Below are 19,350 nucleotides of genomic sequence, written 5' to 3' on the forward strand. Positions count from 1 at the left end.
ACATAGCAGTATAGCACTTTTTTTTTTTTTTTTTTTTTTTTTTGAGATGGAGTTTCGCTCTCGGCTCACTGGAACCTCCACCTCCTGAGTTCAAGTGATTCTCCTGCCTCAGCCTCTCTAGTAGCAGCTGGGATTACAGGCGCCCGCCACCATGCCCAGCTAATTTTTGTATTTTTAGTAGAGACGGGGTTTCACCATGTTGTCCAGGCTGGTCTCGAACTCCTGATCTCAGGTAATCCACCAGTCTCTGCCTCCCAAAGTGCTGTGAGTACAGGCATGAGCCATTGCACCTGGACTTATATATCATTTTAATTGTATTAGGCATTATAAGTAATCTAGAGGTGATAGAGGTATACAGGAGGATTTGCATAGGTTACATGCACATACTACAGCATTTTATATAAAGGACTTAAGCATCCACAAATTTCAGTATCCATGGGGGTCCTGGAAGAAATCCTCCATGGATACCAAGGGAAAACTGTAGTTGTAGTAGTTTTTTGTAATTTTCTACATAGTAGAAAGTAGTAGTAGTTTTTTGTAATTTTTGTAGTTTTCTACATAGATGATCATTGACGATGATGTGTGTATTGATGATGTATGTATATATTGATGATGTATTCCTTTTCCACTGTCTCCTATATTACAGTGATATCACTGTGGCTCCCTAGTCCCTTAGTCCATACTGGTTCCACTTTAACAAAATGGGCAACTGGTCTAACCAAAGCTGACTCATTGATAGCTGGGGCTGTGACCCTCAGCGTTTGGGGGTTGTCATACCCTTGGCCAGTAGTTCCTGGAGACCTCCTCTAGGATAGCATAGGGAAGATTGACTCATCAACATTTTTGTCCTTCAGACACCAAGAAGAAGAATGCCTCCCCCATCCCTGCAATTCAGCTCTCATCCTGGGCTTCTGGGCCAGGGCCCTGTGGAGAGTCCCTCCCAGTATCTTTCTCCCCTTGTTTCCATCCGAGCTAGTAAAGGAGCCTTGTATGGCTTGGGGGTGAGTATAACCCCCACGAGAAAAAGTAGGAAAGTCTCTTATAAAAGGAGGAAAGAAAGGGAGTGGTGCCATGTCTCACTTTTGCAGTGAACTGGACTGTCTGCTTGTACCTTGCCATTGTGTGCCCCTGCCACTGAGAAGAAGGCTATCTAGTATCTGCTGAATGAAGTGAACAGTGTCTCTGAGACCTGAGCCTCCTCTGTTGTCTCTGCTCCAAGGGGAGCTCCTTCCTCTGTCCCTTGATCTAGCATGCCTTACTGATACTATGAGTATTGTCTGGGATGTAAGGGAGTAGATCAGGGGGTGGGGAAGGAATGTCTCCTTCAACTGATAGGTTTGGACTGCCCTCTCTCACAGAGTCGGAATGATGTTATTCGAGAACGCTTTGGAATGGATCCCAAGCCAGAGATGCTTTTGGGCCTTGCTGCGCTCCACATCTATATCACTGTCTCAGCCACTCGACCTAGTCAGAAGATCTCGCTCAAGAATGTGGAGTGAGTTGTGCTGGGGCCCTTTGGGATGGGGGGCAAATAGCTGCATAGGGAAAAGGTACACTGGTTGAGCTATGCTATGCTTTTCAGAAATGTAGGGCATGGGATGGGAGTGAGAATTGGAGTCCCTCATATCTAGACTGTGAAGCCCTAGAGCTACAGTTTCTACTAGGGAGCTATGGCTAATGTTATTTTCCTGTCCCTGTCCCTTTTTCTTTCTCCCAGTCTCTATTCCTCCATCTCTACCTCTCAGATTCAGTCTATTTCTGTCTTACCATCTTCTCTGTGTCCCACTTTGCCTCTCTCACTAATCTCTTACTTTTCTTCTGCTTTTAGGAAGGAGTGGGGCCTGGAACCCTTTCTTCCCCCCTCCCTCCTGCAGGGCATCAAAGAGAAGAACCTCCGGAAATCTCTCTCTCAGCAACTGAAGGCTCACCAAACACATCCTTCCTGCGGCACCAAGGTATCCAGAGTAGGCCACTGGGCATGGTGCTCCAGGCACTACTGGCCGCAGGGAGATCCTGATTGGTTTCCCAGCAAAGTCTGGTCCTCTAGGGATCCTCACCACTGCTTTTGACTCAGGTGCACATACGGCTTGGCCAGGTGTGGGGGCAGTTGTGGAGAGGAGTCTTCCCCAAGCTGAGCATCCCAAAGAGACAGCTGAGTGACACATCACTGAGAGAGCTCAGGGTCCTCAAAGCAAAGGGGCCAAGATGCAGGAGATAATTCTCAGGTCCTTTTCACCAATTAGTCAGTGCCGACTGAGCATATATCATGTGGAAAGCATTAGACCCTAGGGAGGCACATGTTTTCCATGGAAATGACTAGGCTGGTGTGGTGGCTCATGCCTGTAATCCCAGTGCTTTGGGAGGCCAAAGCAGGAAGATCACTTGAGCCCAGGAGTTTGAGACCAGTCTGGGCAACATAGTGAGACAGCGTCTTTACTTTAAAAAAAATAATTTTAAAAAAATGTAAAAAAAGGAAACGTACCTCTGCACCTCTAATTCATCAGTCCTAGGGTGTGGAATTCTGGGAGACAAAACCCCAGCCCAGGGGAAAGGGGGAGAGTTGGGGGCACAAGACCTGACCTGGAGAATGGGTCACTGGGTGGAATGGCGAGGGATCAGGTTACTGCCTCCACTTTCTAGTGCTCTGAGGGACTCCCACTGTCTGCTTTCCCAAGCCCGGCAGCAGCTTCTTAGCTTTGTAAGATTCAATCTGCCTGTGCTTCCTGCCCAAGAAGCAGGAGAGTGGTGAGACGCACTAGAATCAGCATGCAGATGTACACATGGGACGCAATCGCCCCCATACATTCCTCCCATTCCAGATTTCTTGCATTACCAACTAGCTTCTCTTTTAAGATGCAAATTTCCCCAGAGAGTTAAGCCATTCCCACCTTGCTGTGAATATTTAATCAGATTGTTTTCTTCTGAACTGAGCATCAGTGCTCACCACCATCTCCTCAAGTAACATTTTTTTCAAGGCACCCCAGCGCTTGGGTTGGAAATATGAAGATGAAGAGGGCCTGGTCTTGGCCCCTGAGTCAGGCACAGTCTAATGGGGAAACACATTAGTCAGTCCCAACACAGTGCATTAGGCACAGGTGCTCTGGAAGCACAGAGGAAGAACACTAAGCCCAGCCTGAGGGAGGTGGAAAAGGCCAGACCTGGGTCTTGAAAGACACATAAGAGTTTGTCTAGATGAATCCGTGGGCATGGGTCATGGGAGGAAGTGTTTCCCAGGCAGGGAGATCCATCTGTACAAAGGCCCAGAAATATGAGAAACCATGGTGCAAGGACAGAAATGCAAATCATTCAGCCTAAGCAAGTACAGAGAATGCAAGCTGTGTGCAAGGGGTGAAGGTAGGGGCAAGAGAAGAGGCCAGAGAGGTTGGCAGGAGTCAGTTCATGGAGGGCCTTGTGTGCCAAGGAAAGAGGTTGTACTTCATCCTCTAGGCAGCTGGGAGCCATTGAAGGGTTTAAAGCAGGAAGCTGATGTGATTAAGCTTATGTTTTAGGATGCTCCCTCTAAAACTTTCAAGTGTGGAGGCACTTGAGGGAAAGAGGGAAATGAGTGTCAGTCCTGAAGGTAACCTGGCTGTCACCCTGACATAGGTGGGAATGTCAAGGCAATGACTGGCTAGAGAAGAGGGATGGATAGATTGGAAAAGGAGCTAGGGGGTAAGTATCCAGATGATCTGGTAACTGCTGGCCCTCACATGAGACGATTAAGGAGGAGTCCAGTGTGACTCACAGGTTTCTGGCTCAATTGCCCAGGGGATGCTGATAGAGACCAGGTGCCTGAAGTGCAGGCTTGGGACTTAGGAGTGCTTAGTATGAAAGGTATTGAGTGGGACCCCCAGCTGGGGAATGACCAGCATCTACATGACTCTAGGGGTCTGAAGGATCTCAGGAGAGAGGTATGGATTAGGTGGGGCGTCAGTTAGTTGGAATTAAACCAAAAACAAAATGAGTAAGCTGGATACTTTAGGAATGAAGATCAGGAGGTAGGACAAGATTTTAGAAAGGGAGATGAGATACTAGAGGAAAGAGCTGTCCAAACTAGAACCTTGCTGCTGTTTTACAAAGGGTATCTTCACATCTCCACAGTGTCACTTGCTGACTGGTGTCTGTCCTAGGATGTTGAGACTCCTCGTTGAGAACATGGGTTTACTTTTCCTGTGCACCTCAGGCTTCTCATATTTCTGGATGCGTTTTTCCACAGGGCTCTGCAATTCAGGCAAAGCTCCAGTATCTACGAATTCTGAATGAACTTCCTACCTTCACGGGCGTTTTGTTCAACACTGTAGGCCTGGTCAGTGGGGCAGGATGGGGGGATGTGGGGAGGGAGCCCTTTGTTGGCTCTTGTCCTTGGGTGTGGGGGCAGGGGGGGCAAATATTTCTAAAGGCCTTCCTTCCTCTTCCTCCTCCTTCTACCTCTTAACTCCCTGGCCCTGCCTCTGCTAAAACGATAAAGTGGGAGGAGATACTTGTTTTGAGTATCCCTCCATGACCTTTTTTTGTTCCTCTTCCTTGATTTGGGGGCACAGCATACTTTTTCCATAAAGGGCCAGATAGTAAATATTTTAGGCTTTGCAGGCTGGCGATACTGGCAACTGTGGCAACTACTCAGCCCTGCTGTCAGATTATGAAAGCAGCCACAGACAATGCATAAACAAATGGGTGTGGCTATGTGCCAATAACTATTTATGGACACGAAAATTTGAATTTCATGTACTCTTTACATGTCACAAAACATGCCTCTTCTGATTTTTTTCCCTACCATTAAAAAATCTAAAAACCATTCTTAGCTTCTGGGCCATAAAAAGTAGGTGGTGGGTGGTATTTGGCCCATGGGCCATGGTTAGGCAACCCCTGCTCTATTTCATTTTTGTTCCACATACTCCCACAGTCCCCTACCCTAGGTTTCCTGAGTCCTTCTACTTCTCCCCCTGCTTGCTCAGCACCTTTGCTGCAGGAACAAGGCTCTGGGGCAGGGCACAGCTGGTCCCACCCTAAGACTGTGCCCCCCCAGGCTAGTTTACCCTGGTGAAAGGAAATTCAAATCACCTTGCTAATTGGATCCAGGTGCTTGTCTTGCTCCCAGGAGCGTATTGTCAGCTAGTGCGGCACATCGGTGGAAAGCCACTTATCAAAGTGCCTATAGACAGGCACAAGAGGTTCCTCAGGGTGATGCTAATACCAGGGAATGGGCCGCCAGAGGACCCAAGCTTGATTCCTCCAAGGAGTCTATCAAGACCTCTTAAGGGAATCCAGTCCTTCAGGCCAAGAGGTAGCCATTTATATACTGGGATTTGCAGAACACTGAAAGCCCACTGTCCCCTCCCACCTCCTTCATACACTGTCAAATCGTTCTTCCACCCACCTACCACTGCTAAAATTTCTATTGGCCATACCTACTGGAGTGCCCATTAAAAGGTAAATCTCTGCTTAAGGAGGGAGGCTGCCATGAAGTACCCAATCAACCCTCAACACCTTAGGCAGAGTTGCTGTGCCAGTTTATTTTTTGGCCTGGGTGAGAAGTGCAAGTTTGAGTGGCTGTTGGTAGGGGGAGGGTAAAGACCAGACACAGGATGCCGCCTTCTCAGGCAGAGCACTGGGTGGGGGCCTCAAATGGCCTGCAGCAACAAATGAAAAGTCCCTGGGGCTTGGAAGGGGAGGGTGCTCCAAAGGCCTCCAAACAAACCTCACCTACTTCACGATTTTGCTAGAGCCAGCCCTTCTGCCTGTGCACTTTACTCAACCTGCTGCTGAGGCTAAGGTGTTCATTTGGACCCATAATCTGGGGCTCTATCCCAGGAACCATTTTCTGTCCCAGACCATTTTCCCCTCCAGGCTGTCCTACTGTGGCACTGAGCCCCAGATATTTTCACATCCCATTAGCAGAGTCCAATGCATGTTTTCTATTTCCTCCTCCTGTCTCCTCTTCCCACCTCTTCCACCCTTCTTTCTGTGAATGTTGCCTGCCATTCTTGGCCACCAGGATGAGAAGCAGTCGGCCACCACTCTCCTGGTGGGACCCCGTCATGGCATCAGCCATGTTATTGACCTCAAAACTAACCTCACCACTGTGCTGTCCGAGTTCAGCAAGATCAGCAAGATCCAGCTGTTCCGGGAGAACCAGGGCGTGGCCCGGGTGGAGACCAGCATCATGGATGCCAAGGTAAGCCCTGCTTTGAGTGTCTCCTTCTGTTCAGGAACAGGCCTTGGGAATAGAGGAAGAAGTAAACTTGAGAAAAGAGAATTGGGGTCTGTTAGGTGAGGTTCAGTAATTCTGAAGTGGTTCAACCCTGGGACTCTTTGGGCTAATCTGTCTCTTCTCAGCCCTCTGGGACATGCCATTTTGACCACATAATAAGGTCAGCCAGCACTAAGGAATGCTATGGAGAGTCAGATCAGCCTGAGACAGTTCCTCAGCACAGGGCAGGGAAACTGGAGAACTTGGAGCTACCCCCAGGCCACTGCTTCCCATTTTTCTCATATCATAGCACACATAGACAATTATATTCACAGGCCGGCATGGTGGCTCATGCCTATAATCCCACGCTTTGGGAGGCCAAGGTGGGCAGATAACTTGAGTCCAAGGAGTTTGAGACCAGCCTGGGCAACATGGTGAAACCCTGTCTCTACAAAAAAATACAAAACTTAGCTGGGCATGGTAGCACACACCTGTGGTCCCAGCTACTCAGGGCACTGAGGTGGGAGGATTGCCTGGGCCAGAGAGGTCAAGGCTGCAGTGAGCTGTGATTGCACCACTACACTCCAGCCTGGGCAACAGAGTGAGACCCTGCCTCAAAATAAATAAATAAATAAATAAATAATAATAAGGAAGAAAGAAAGAAAGAAAGAAAGAAAGAGAAAGAAAAGAAAAAAGAAAAGAAAATTATATTCATGCGGAACACTGGGGTAAATGTAGCAGCCCCAGAGACCAGAGACTCTGTCCACCCCAGGTTCTGCCTGGCTGCCCCAGAAAGTATAGGAATGAATATCTTGGCCCATCTCTACCCATTCCATGTGCACAGCAGTTGGGGGGCCCTGCCATAGGGACACGCACCTTGAGTCATCGAAAAGAGGGTGTCTGAGCATGTGAACAGAACAGAGGGGGCCTGGGAAGAAGGGGAACATGCAGAGCCTTGTCCTTATTTCACCTTCCAGAGTCCAGCCCTTCCAGAACCTTAGATTCATTCCCATAGATCAACTCTTTCGGACTGGCAAGCAGCTGTCGCCTGTGCAAAGTCTGGCAGTCTTGGTCAGCCACCCCCTCCACAGCTCTCCTGTTTGAATACCAGTGACCACTGTGGGTGGGGGGCAGGCCTGCCTGCCAGCTGGCGGAAGCTCTTAGAGGAGTTGCAACTTTCCTTTCTTAAACGATTTCCCAGGGGGAGATATTGGTAGCAGATTAAGAGGTGGAGTGTTTGCTGTTTCTAAAAGAGAAAATTATTTGCTTTATTTTTGTCTTTGTGAAACCCAGAAAGCTTTAATATGTTGATTTTTCCACCTGCGATTCACAGGATTCCCATTGGTTTAGGAACTGGCTTGGAGCCGATGTTTAATTGGCTTGCGGCTACCTCCTCAACCAATGGTTGCTGCACTCCTCAGATGTTGTTGGGTAAAAAAGCCAAATGGACGGGCAGAGAAGGGGGCAGGGAAGACAAGGCATGCAGGGGAGATGTGGCTTCCTGAGAAATAAAAGGGGTTTAAAATAGAGACACAGCTTTCCAACTGAGTCTTCTATGTTCTGAGTGATTCTCAACATTGACTACACAATAGAATTTCCTTAAGTGCTTTAAGAAAAAAACAGATGCCTGGGTCCTACTCTCAGAGATTATGATTTCTTTGGTCATGAGTGAAGCCCAGGCATCAGGATTTATTTATTTTTTTCAGTTTCCTAGGTGATTGTGTAATGCAACCACTTTGAGAATGCACAGGCTTGAGACCTATATTACCAGAGCTCTGGGAGGAAACAGGCTGAACAGGGGATCAGTGGGTGTTGCCTGAGTGAGGAGCACTATGCTTATTTCTAGGAGTGATCCAGCGACAATTGTGGGAATGAATGCTGCCCTGGAGAGGCTACATTGTCACTGGGGAGACTAGATTCACAAAGACACATGACCTGCCTTAAAAGCACAATATCAGAACATGTATAGAGCTCTGGAATCAGACAAGGCTCAAATCCCAGCCTTGCTGTGTGACCTTCAGAAAGTGTCTTAACCTCTCTGAATCCCGATTCCCTCAACTGCAAAATGGAATGCCTATCTCAAAAGGTTTTTGTCAGGATTGTTATTATTATTTTTAATTTTAGAGATGGGGGTCTTGCTATGTTGCCGAGGCTGGTCCTGAACTCCTGGGCTCAAGCAGTCCTCCCAAGTCGGCCTCCCAAAGTGCTGGTATTACAGGCATGAGCCACTGCACCTGGCCTGTTGTGAGTATTAAATGAAAAAATGTACATAAAATGTCTTAGCATACTGCCTGGCACACAGTAAGTACTCAATGAATGAGACCTGTTATTTTTTCAAAAGCAAAACATCAGTAAAGAAAAAGTAATATGAAGTAAATGTTACAGACAAGTGTGATGTGGAATATGGAAAAAAAGAACAGGAAGGAGTTAATCAGATCTGGCTTCCCACAAGAGGGTGTTTTAAGCTGGATCTTGAAGTGATAGGCATGAATTAGCAGAGAGAAGTGGGATGTGTTCAAAGGCAAGGAGCAAGCACAGAAATAAGCAAGCCATATGTGCAGGTCGATAAGCATAGTTGCTTGGCTGGAGAGGAGAATAACGAGAAAAGAGATTGCAGAGATTGGGGGTGGGCAGAACAAGTTGGTTAAAAGCCTCAAAGGCCAATCTGTGGAATTTAGATTCAATGTGGTAGAACAGTGAGAATCCACAGTAGGTCTTTGAGCAGAGGGGTGATCAAATAAAAGTTGATTTGGGCCAGGGTGCAAGACGGGTGAGAGCAAAGCTAATGTCAAGCTAGGGCAGTGAGGAGGGGATCATGGCACTAGTCCAGGAGTGAAGGGACAAGGACCTGTGCTGGAGGGACAGCAGTAGTAATGAGAAAAAAAGAGGAGATGTGAAACATGCGAAATCAGTAAGATGTGGGTGCATATTCTCCCCTGCATACCACTCTTGCACAGACAATGCACATGTCTTATTATACCTAGCCCTTCTGCCTACTTCATGGGTCCCAAGTACTCTGAAGAATGGTACTATGTGCCCAGCAGAAGCAAAATGGATGATATTGTGGTGAAAGGAGAAAGGGAAGATAGAGGGAGAAAAAAGATCAAGGTTTAGATTTGACAGTCATTTAGTATGAACTTGCTGTTGCTGGGAAGCATGCTAAACACAGAATTTTTTTTTTTTTTTTTTTTTTTTTAATAAAGAGGCTGGGCACGGTTGCTCATGCCTGTAATCCCAGCACTTTGGGAGGCCAAGGGAGGCAGATCACTTGAGGTCAGGAGTTCGAAACCAGCCTAGCCAACATGGTGAAACCCTGTCTCCACTAAATCTCCACTAAAAATGCAAAAAAAAAAAAAAAAATCAGCTGGGCGTGGTGGCACACACCTATAATCCCAGCTACTTGGGAGGCTGAGGCAGGAGAATTGCTTGAACCTGGGAGGCAAAGGTTGCAGTGAGCCGAGATCATGCCACCGCATCCCAGCCTGGGGGACAAAGTGAGACTCCGTCTCAAAAAAAAAAAAAAAAAAATTAAAAGAGAGAAAAAAACATGGCTTGCTGGGTGCAGTGGCTCATGCCTGTAGTCCCAGAACTTAGGAAGGCACAAGTGAGAGGATAACTTGAGCCCAGGAGTTCAAGACCTGCCTGGCAATATAGTGAGACCCTGTTCTCCACAAAAATGAAAGAGAGAGAGAGAGAGAGAGAAAACCATGGCTCCCTGCCTTCTAGCTTGTAGGATAGAAATGCACAAACCTCCCTCCCTACCTAGCTTGTAGGATAGAAATGCACAAATATGGCTGTTCACGGTGGCTAATGCCTGTAATCCCAGCACTTTGGGAGGCTGAGGCAGGCGGATCACCTGAGGTCAGGAGTTCATGACCAGCCTGGCCAACATGGCAAAACCCTGTCTCTATTAAAAATACAAAAATTAGCCATGCATCGTGGCACACACCTGTAATCCCAGCTACTCTGGAGGCTGAGGCAGGAGAATCCCTTGAACCCAGGAGGTGGAAGTTGGAGTGAGCCAAGATTGTGCCACTGCACTACAGCCTGGGCGACAGAGCGAGCCTCCATCTCAAAAAAAAAAAAAAAAAAAAAAAGCACAAATACATGGCACACAGAAGGAAGTGCCATAGGAGAGCTACCAAAAGCATGTTAGGGGAGTACAGGGGAGGACAAAATTCTGGCTGGGGGTATTAAGGAAAGCTTCTTAGAGGTGCTTTATATCAGCAATATTTGGGTTTAGTGAGAGGTGGCTCTGGGAAGGAATTGGGAGAGCAGGGTTGGGAAGCTTCTTACTAGAGAATGGCTTCCCTGGGCTCAGTAAGAATCTACCCACCGAGCCAGTGGTGTGCTGGAGCTGGCTCACACAGTGCATCAGAGCCAGCTGGGCACATCTCTCGCCATCTCTTTGTTCAGTGCCATCATGTTAATGGTTTGAAAGCAGCTATGGTGGGTGTATGTACACCAGGGAAATTGGCCAATGCTACAAATTACTACTTGAAAGAACTGGCTGTGGGGCGGGCGCAGTGGCTCGCGCCTGTAATCTAGCACTTTGGGAGGCTGAGATGGCTGGATTGTTTGAGGCCAGTAGTTTCAGACCACCTTGGCCAACATGGCGAAACTCCGTCTCTACTAAAAATACAAAAATTAGCTGGGCATGGTGGCTTGCGCCTGTAATCTCAGCTACTCAGGAGGCTGAGGTGGGAGGATGGCTTGAGCCTGGGAGGCAGAGGTTGCAGTGAGCCGTGATCATGCCACTACACTCCAACTTGGGTGACAGAGTGAGAGCCAGTCAAAAAAAAGGAAAGAAAGAAAGATGAAAGAAAGAAAGAGAAAGAAAGAAAGAAAGAAAGAAAGAAAGAAAGAAAGAAAGAAAGGAAGAAAGGAAGGAGAGAGAGAGAAAGAAAAAGAAAAAAAGAAAGAAAAGAAAAGAAAGAAAGGAGAGAAAGAGAGAGAGAGAAAAAGAGAGCAAGGAAGGGAGGGAGGGAGGAAGGAAGGGAGGGAAGGAAAGGAAGGGAAGGAAGAGAAGGAAGGGAAGGAGGGAGGGGGGAGCGGGGGAGGGAGGAAGGAAGGAAAGGAAGGAAAGGAAAGAAAGGAAAGAAAGAACTGGTTGTGAAATGTTTACCAGCACACAACTGCATAGGATACACTGAAGAAGGACTGTCTGAACATCCTTAACAGGGGACATGGAAGTTAGAAACCAGACTTGGCCCATTTCCGCCTAGACAGGCCACTCTGGTCTGGTAATATTCTATAAGGGTCTGGTGAAATTAAGATGATTCATTTAAAGTAGTTCTCAGCCCTGACTGCACATTAGAATCATATGTAGAGATTTAAAAACCACTGGATGCCCAGACTCTTCCTCCCAGACCATTTAAAATCAGAATTCTGGGGGGTTGGGGCCCAGGGGTATACAGGTCTTTACCACTTCCAGGTGATTCTAATTTGTATCTGGCCTGAGAACCACCACCTTAAGTGATATTCTGCCTTGCCCCCAAATTGGCTGGCTGTGCCCAATTAGCCTTTCCCAGTGCTGTGGAGGCAAGAACCAAATATACTGATCCCTTGGGTCTCTAGACCATCATCTTTTACCCTTCCCCTCCAGGCCCCTGGATTCCATCCTTTTCCTGTTTTCAGGGATGCTAGAGTGAGTGAAGGCTACCCCAGGGAAAATCCTTTTCCTAGTTGGCATCTCAGAGTGCTAAGTGCCTGATAGCTCCCAGGGCACCCTGGGAAGGAGATGTGGCTAGAGCATGTCAAATTAATCCCTGCTGTACCTTCTTCTGGCTGGCTCATGCCTCCAACTCCATTCTCCTTTCCTCATGCTACATTTGAAGATGGCCTGGGCATATTAATTAGTTTTCACTCAGCTTACTTGCTCTTAGTGGAGCAAACATGAGGTAGTATTCAAATATCTTTCTTCAAGACATGGCAGCCTGGGACTGAGGCATACCTGGGCCATTACCATACCCCATTACCACAGAAGCACATAAGGTGGAAAAAGAAATCATCAAAGGAATGTCCCAAGGGGTATCTTGTGACCCAGTATGTCTCCTGTTCTCATGTTTGAGCTTTATTTCTCTAGTGCTGTCTGTAGGGACAAGCGTTACATTACACGTCATGATCATTAAAATCCTATCTAAAATAAAAAATTGTTTTTGAAGGTTTCTAAGGAACCTGTCCAACCTTTTTGTTTGCCTGCTTTTGATTTCATTTTTACCTGTTGGCAAAAATTTCATTTTTCTCTTCGCAAAAAGTGCATCTGTGTTCCTTTTACTGCGAGCTGCATTTGGCCCATGCTGGGGCCAAGTTTGCTGTCTGGGGATGCCAAGGAGAGGCTCCTGATGAGCTGTGCTGTGCTGAGCCAGCTGGGGTTGTGCTTGGCCCTCTCTGTGCACAGGATTTTGCTTTCGTGCTGTTTTATTATTAGCACTGGGCTATATTGGGGGTAAGAGGGGAAACTGAAGTGGTCAGACAATGAAGTCAATCAGCCATTCTCCCAGCCTCCAGTCAGTAATTCTGTCCACTAGCCAGCCAACAGCCAGCCAGGCAGCTCAGCGGTCAGAATGTGAGGCTGTTAGGCATTCTGTCTGTCCTGAGCTGGCTTGTCAACCAGGGCATGAGTGAGTCAGACTGCCCTGCAGCCGGCCAGCTCATTAGTCAGCCAGCCATTCAGCCTCTACTTTGGTCAAATGGTCTCATATTATATTTGTCAGCCAATGCTATTTTCTCAAAGCTGTCTCCAGCGTCTGAAACCAAATTAGTCACACACGCACACATTCACACTTACCCACCCACGTACCACTCCAGGACATTCTACGTTTGGGTAGCTCTCTATACGTTTTCCTCAAAGTGCTTATCACACCTCGCAATCATATTTATTTGCATGGTTATTTGATTTGGGTTATGTCTTATTTCCTGCTCGATTGTAAGCTCCATGAGGGCAGGAACTAGGTTGGCCTAGTTCTGGAATGAGTGGATGCATCTTTCACTTGGTCATGTTCTCCAAGAGGCATCTAGCCAGTTTATGGCAGCTTGTTGGGTGGACAAAGCAGGGCACAGGAGCATTTCAGCCAGAGGGAACAGCATAGGTTAAGGTATGAAGATGTGAAGGAACATGAGGAACTGTATTTGTAATTGTTGGAGTATAAGGTGAGGGACAGTGATGGGAGGGGAGCACCAGTGGAGTTAATGGGAGATATGGTTGGAGATGGAGGTTGGGTCCAGGTCCTGAAGGGCTTTGTATGCCATTGTAAGGCAGTTGGATTTTCTACAGGTGATGAGCTATTGAAGATTTTAAATGACAGTGAGACTTGTGCTTTAGAAAGAGCCTTCAGACTTTGGGAGCCTGAGACGGTTGGATCACTGAAAGTCAGGAGTTCGAGACTAGCCTGACCAACATGGTGAAACGCCATCTCTACTAAAAATACAAAAATTAGTCAGATGTGGTGGCACACACCTGTAATCCCAGCTAATTGGGAGGCTGAGACAGGAGAATCGCTTGAACCCAGGAGACAGAGGCTGCAGTGAGCCAAGATTCTGCCATTGCACTCTAGCATGGGCATCAGAGTGAGACTCCGTCTCAAAAAAAAAAAAAAAGCCTTCAGGGTCATTCAGGGTGTCTCATGCCTGTAATCTCAGCACTTTGGGAGGCTGAGGTGGGAGGATCACTTGAGGCCAGGAGTTTGAGACCAGCCTGGAAAACATAGTAAGACCATGTCTTTACTACTACTGCTACTACTACTACTAATAATAATAATAATAAAGTAGAAAAGAATCTTCAGGCAACCATATGGAGGTGAAGTGTATTCAAGTGGGTAGAAACTAGAGGGAGAAAGGCCAGTCAGGAGGCTATTGGAGGTTCTTGGGTTAGTGTGTCCCAACCTTTTCCATATCATGAGAAATGTCACAATTTATATGACAAAACATACAAACAAATGAGGCATATATATATACCAGATGAGGCAGCTTGTGGCCAAAGGCAATAGGACTGAGAAGCCGAGAGGCTCAGTATCTCAGCACACAGGCCATCCACTCACACATACCTTGAGGAGTTTTGATCTGGCGGGAAGATGATAAGGTCCTGAAATGAAGCAGTGGCAGTAGGGATGGCCGCGATGTGAATACACCTGAGGCAAGCCTAGTGAGTCTTGGGCCCTCCTGGTAGCCGCCATTTACACTCAAACCTCTGTATCTGTATATCCTTCTGCCATCAGTGGCAGGGCTACAGTGGCAGCAAGACAGCAAGAAGGGGTATCTGACTCCCTGCCCCCCAAGTTCATTTCCTTTCCATACTTTTTTGTCTTTATTTTGTTGTATGCAAGTTTGGCCATTCTGTTGTGACTGAGAAACATTCATTAACTGGAGGTACGAAAGTCCCTTCTACCCCTTCCCAATAATGACTAAAAAGTAATACCTGTCTCTGGCCCCTTTATCACTGGAAAAAAAAGCCATTGCTCCTCAAGGTACAAACTGTTCCTTTTTCCTCCCAATGGTATTGCACGAACTCCATAGGAGCATCACTAACTTGTTGCCTTAAAGTTGGGGCAGAGTCCAAATGCCTTATTGTGGCATGCATTGTAATTGAATGTACAACAACTATGAAAGAATTCAAGTTAGTATTTGATCCAACACAAGATTGTGTGGTATAGACATAGCACCATATGATTTCTGCAATAGGAAAAGAATTCAAAGGAGTAGACTGGGCATGTTGATTTTTGAATCGCCAGCATAGAGGTTAAAGCAGACACCCTGATGGAGAAGAATTGAGGGCTCTAGACTGAGCTTAGGATATAGCTAGAGTGAGGAGGTTGCACATGAAGAGCCAGCCAAGAGAGAGATGAAGATGGTCAGATTACAGAACCAGAACACAACTCACAGAAACAGAAGCCAAGAGAAGAATTTCCAAAGAAGGTGATTGCTGTTAGCAAATGTAATAACTTGAGATGTGTGATGAATGAATACAATTGTTTCTAGCTGTAAAGAAGTTTCACTTCAGCGAGCGCTGTGGCTCATGCCTGTAAATCCCAGCACTTTGGGAGGCCAAGGAGGATCACTTGTGCCCAGGAGTTCAAGACAAACCTGGGCAACATAGTAAGACCCTGTCTCTATTGAAAGAAAAAAAAAAAGGCAAAAAAGAAGTTTCACTTCTAGATCAGTTGGCTAACTATGGCCCATGAGCCAAATCTGACTCACTGCCTGTTTCTGTAAATAAAGTTCTGTTAGAACACAGTCACGCCTGTTTGTTTAGTTTACAGATTATCTGTGGCTATTTCCACACTATGGATAATGGCAGAGTTGTTGTGACAGAGCCCGTGTGGCCCACAGTGCCTAAAATATTTACTCACCAGCCCTTTATAGAAAATGTGTGTTGACCCCTGGCCTATATGAACTACAAAATATTCAACTCAGGCTCTGTGTTGGAATCCTGGGAAAAAGAAAACCACTGCAACTTTAGCTAACAGCTGAGCTGGTTTAGAATCAGAATTGAGCCCAAGGTAATGGTGATTCAGCCAAGGAAGGCTAATCTAGTTAGTGATCAAGTTCTGTCAGGTCTTCACTGGACCAGCCACCACCCTAGTGGAGGCCCTAACCACCTCTCTCCTAGACTGTTGCAGTAGCCTCCTCATTGGTCAGAGAAGGGCCTCATTTCTTCTGCCTAATTCTCCTATTTATTAATGCCTGGTCTGGGTGACCCACAGCCCCATGGCTCCCTCTTTAGCCAGTCTTCAATGATCTTTATCTGGAAACCACTGCCCTATTCCAAGGAGAATGTTCCCAAGGCTGACTTCAGTCTGACTCAAACTTGGTCAAGCCACAGTTAAAATTATAATACAGATACTAGGAGGTTTTCTTGAAATAGTGCTGATTTTCTTGAATAGCATTGCCTGGTCTCTGAAGCAGTTAACCGGTTAACCCCAGGACTAATCTGACTGATTTAGAGTTAGGAACAGAAGTCAACAATGTATGCTAGTATTTCCCAAGGTGGGTTAACAACAACAACAATAACCTTGTTACCATGAGATGCTCTATAAAAATAGATCTTCGTGGTCTAATAAATTCAGAAAACTTAGAATATTAAAGCCTTTCTTCTGAGGTTTCCCAGTGCACAACTGTATATTAAAGAGTCTTATGAATTCTCATAGTAAAACTATCTGCATAGTGTTATTTAACCCAATGTCACAAACATATTTGACCAAGGAGCTCTTTTAATAAGCACCAGTTAACAACATCTGAAGGACACAGGGAAATAAAGGAAAGGGGATAGGGAATGACTCTTTTTTTTTTTTTTGATGAAGTCTCACTCTATCACCCAGGTTGGAGTGCAGTGGCACCATCTTGGCTCACTGCAACCTCCACCTGCCTGATTCAAGCAGTTCTCCTGCCTCAGCCTCTGGAGTAGCTGGGATTACTGGTGCCTGCCACCACGCCAGGCTAATTTTTGTATTTTTAGTAGAGACGGGGTTTCACCATGTTGGCCAGGCTGGTCTCGAACCCCTAACCTCAGATGATCCTCCTGCCTCGGCCTCCCAAAGTGCTGGGATTACAGGCATGAGCCACCGCGCCTGGCCGAGCATGACGCTGTGAGCAGAGCTGCAGGCCAGAAAGACTTTAGCCCAAAAGGCAGAGTTACGGCCTGATTCCACAGAGATTCCTCCATGTCCAGGGAGGTGTTCTGGGTGTTACAGGGGCATGTGAAGATGAGCAAGACATAGCTCTTGCACCCAAGGGACTTAGAATCGAGGGTGTTCTAGGCCGTTCTGAAGTCTAACCTAGATTCCCAGCTTTACCCCCGCTGTCCCGGCTGGCCTGTGTATCTGCTGAGCCCTGGCAAACACAAATACAGCTACACAGCAGTCACATGAGGTTGTATAATTTTAGTCCTTTTCAGCAAAGGTGGTTCATTAAATGTATAATTAAAGGTTGATTTAATTTTGATACCTGGGTAAGAGGTTAATACAAAGAAATTCTCAAATCAGAATAAACTATTTGTCAAGCCATGTGCCTCAATTTTTGGTTCAGAAAGTATGGTTCCTTTAACTACGCAAGTCATCTTTTCCTAGCTACCATGCCTCTGAAAATGCATCTGCCTCCCTCCTTCCCATGTCTTCATGTTTCTTCCCTTCTCTTCTGCAGCCTCTAGTGCTGTTGATGGAGTGGCCTGAAGCCACCAACTTTGCCTGCCTGATCGCGGGGTACTGCCGCCTCTTGCTGGATTCCAGGAAGATGGTCTTCTCCAGGCCTGCCAGCCAGCCACTTCCACCTCCAATGATCAAGGCAGGTAGGGCTCAACCTCGGTTGGTTTTTGCTGTGCCAGAGGCCCTTTGGACTCTGGAGACATGGAGGGAAGAGCTTCTCTGCCTTAGTGCTCACCCCGTGCCAACAGTGCCTGATTTGCCAGGAGCCAACACTGTACCACTATATCCTAGCTGGCACAGCCCAGTGGGAAAGACAGCTGGCCTTCACATGTACTTGTTCCACAAAGGATACCTGTGACAACATTGTGATTGAGTCAGCCAATGAATGTATTATTAAAATAGTAAACAGGATAAATAGAGCCAATTAAATGGTTGCATGGGATCTAAGGCAAACTTAGTGGTGCAGAGATCTAGAGGAAATTTACAGGTGTTCTGGCTCAGTTGAAGTGAAGATGAAAATGAATATAAAGGTCTGATGAAAAGTAGGTGGCTCAAAGAACAGGTACTTCACATATTAGACCTAAGGCTCATGTAGATGCAGTAAGTGCTCCCCAAGCCTAGCACCCAGAAATAATAGGTGAAGCTGAGACTGACATCCGGTAGTTTGCTCTCCTCACATGCTGAATACTCTCAACCCACTTGCCCTTGCTGCTTGACTATTTCTTTCTTCAAGGCTGTGGTTTTCTGAGTAGTTATATCACACTTTGGGAGGCCGAGGCAGGCGGATCACTTGAGGTCAGGAGTCTGAGACCAGCCTGGCTAACAAGGTGAAACCCTGTCTCTACTAAAAAAATAAATAAATAAATAAATAAATAAATAAATAAATACAAAAAATAGGCCAGGCATGGTGGCTCACACCAGTAATCCCAGCACTTTGGGAGGTTGAGGTGGGCAGATCACCTGAGGTCAGGAGTTTGAGACCAGTCTGGCCAACATGGTGAAACCCCATCTCTACTAAAAATACAAAAATTAGCTGGACGTGGTGGTGTGGACCTATAGTCCCAGCTGTTTGGGAGGCTGAGGCAAGAGAATCACTTGAATCCAGAAGGCGGAGGTTGTAGTGAGCTGAGATCATGCCACTGCACTCCAGCCTGGGTGACAGAGTGAGACTGTCTCAAAAAAAAAAAAAAAAGCCAAGTGTGGTGGTGGGTCCCTGTAATCCCAGCTACTTGGGAGGCTGAGAGAGGAAAATTGCTTGAACCCAGGAGGCAGAGGTTGCAGTGAGCCGAGATCCCGCCATTGTGCTTCAGCCTGGGTGACAGAGCAAAACTCCCTCTCAAAAACAAACAAACAACAGTAGTCAGATCAGATCTCGATCGAGGTGTTTGAGAGCAGACACACACTCCTGATGGATGGCCCAGACCTAGAAGGCTGTGGACACCCCCCTCCCATACACATCTTCTCACCTCTTGTCTCTTAATCACGATCATCATGACATGCCTAAGTTTACATCTCATGACATTGTCCATAGGAACTGAATGGCAATCCACCAAACACAGATTTGGGAAAGGATAGGTGGCCCTAAGGCATATGAAGGAGATTCCACATAGAAAAGCAAAGGAGCTGACTTAGGATAGTAAGAAACCAGGGGGCTGAGTTGCTGCAAGTCTCCAGGTGAACAGCTCTGAAGAGGCGGCCATACTAGCAAACCTACAGATGGCCGAATGAAGAAAAAGCCAGCATTAGCATTATCACTGTCACTTCTGGTCTTCCTCTCTCTAATCACATCCAAGTAAACTATACCTCCTACTGAACAGGCTAGAGAGGGAGAAAATGAAAAGGGAAGACAAAGTGAAGAACCTGGAGCCCAGCCAAAGACCAAATGTGACAGTGAAGATTATTTGGAGGGAATCCACTTTCAGAAGGCACTGGAGGTGGCTCTGTAGTCCCACCCTACCTAACAGTTTTTTATCATCCCATCAGCACCCTAGCCAATGCTGGCCCCAAGTATTCCCCTTGCTC

General features: G+C 46.7%; 1 protein-coding gene across 1 annotated transcript in view; it reads left to right on the forward strand.

Annotated features, from left to right (window-relative positions):
* FRMPD3 (FERM and PDZ domain containing 3) overlaps window positions 1-19,350 on the forward strand; it is an 82,086-nt gene that overhangs the window by 36,721 nt on the left and 26,015 nt on the right. Inside the window, exons 10-14 of the mRNA XM_055268646.2 lie at window positions 1,359-1,495; window positions 1,829-1,955; window positions 4,217-4,306; window positions 5,996-6,175; window positions 17,327-17,471. Of these exons, the coding sequence (XP_055124621.1) occupies window positions 1,359-1,495; window positions 1,829-1,955; window positions 4,217-4,306; window positions 5,996-6,175; window positions 17,327-17,471 (679 nt within the window). The remainder of the gene's footprint in view (window positions 1-1,358; window positions 1,496-1,828; window positions 1,956-4,216; window positions 4,307-5,995; window positions 6,176-17,326; window positions 17,472-19,350) is intronic.

This window comes from Symphalangus syndactylus, chromosome X, assembly GCF_028878055.3.
Source record: "Symphalangus syndactylus isolate Jambi chromosome X, NHGRI_mSymSyn1-v2.1_pri, whole genome shotgun sequence".
Lineage (NCBI taxonomy): Eukaryota > Metazoa > Chordata > Mammalia > Primates > Hylobatidae > Symphalangus > Symphalangus syndactylus.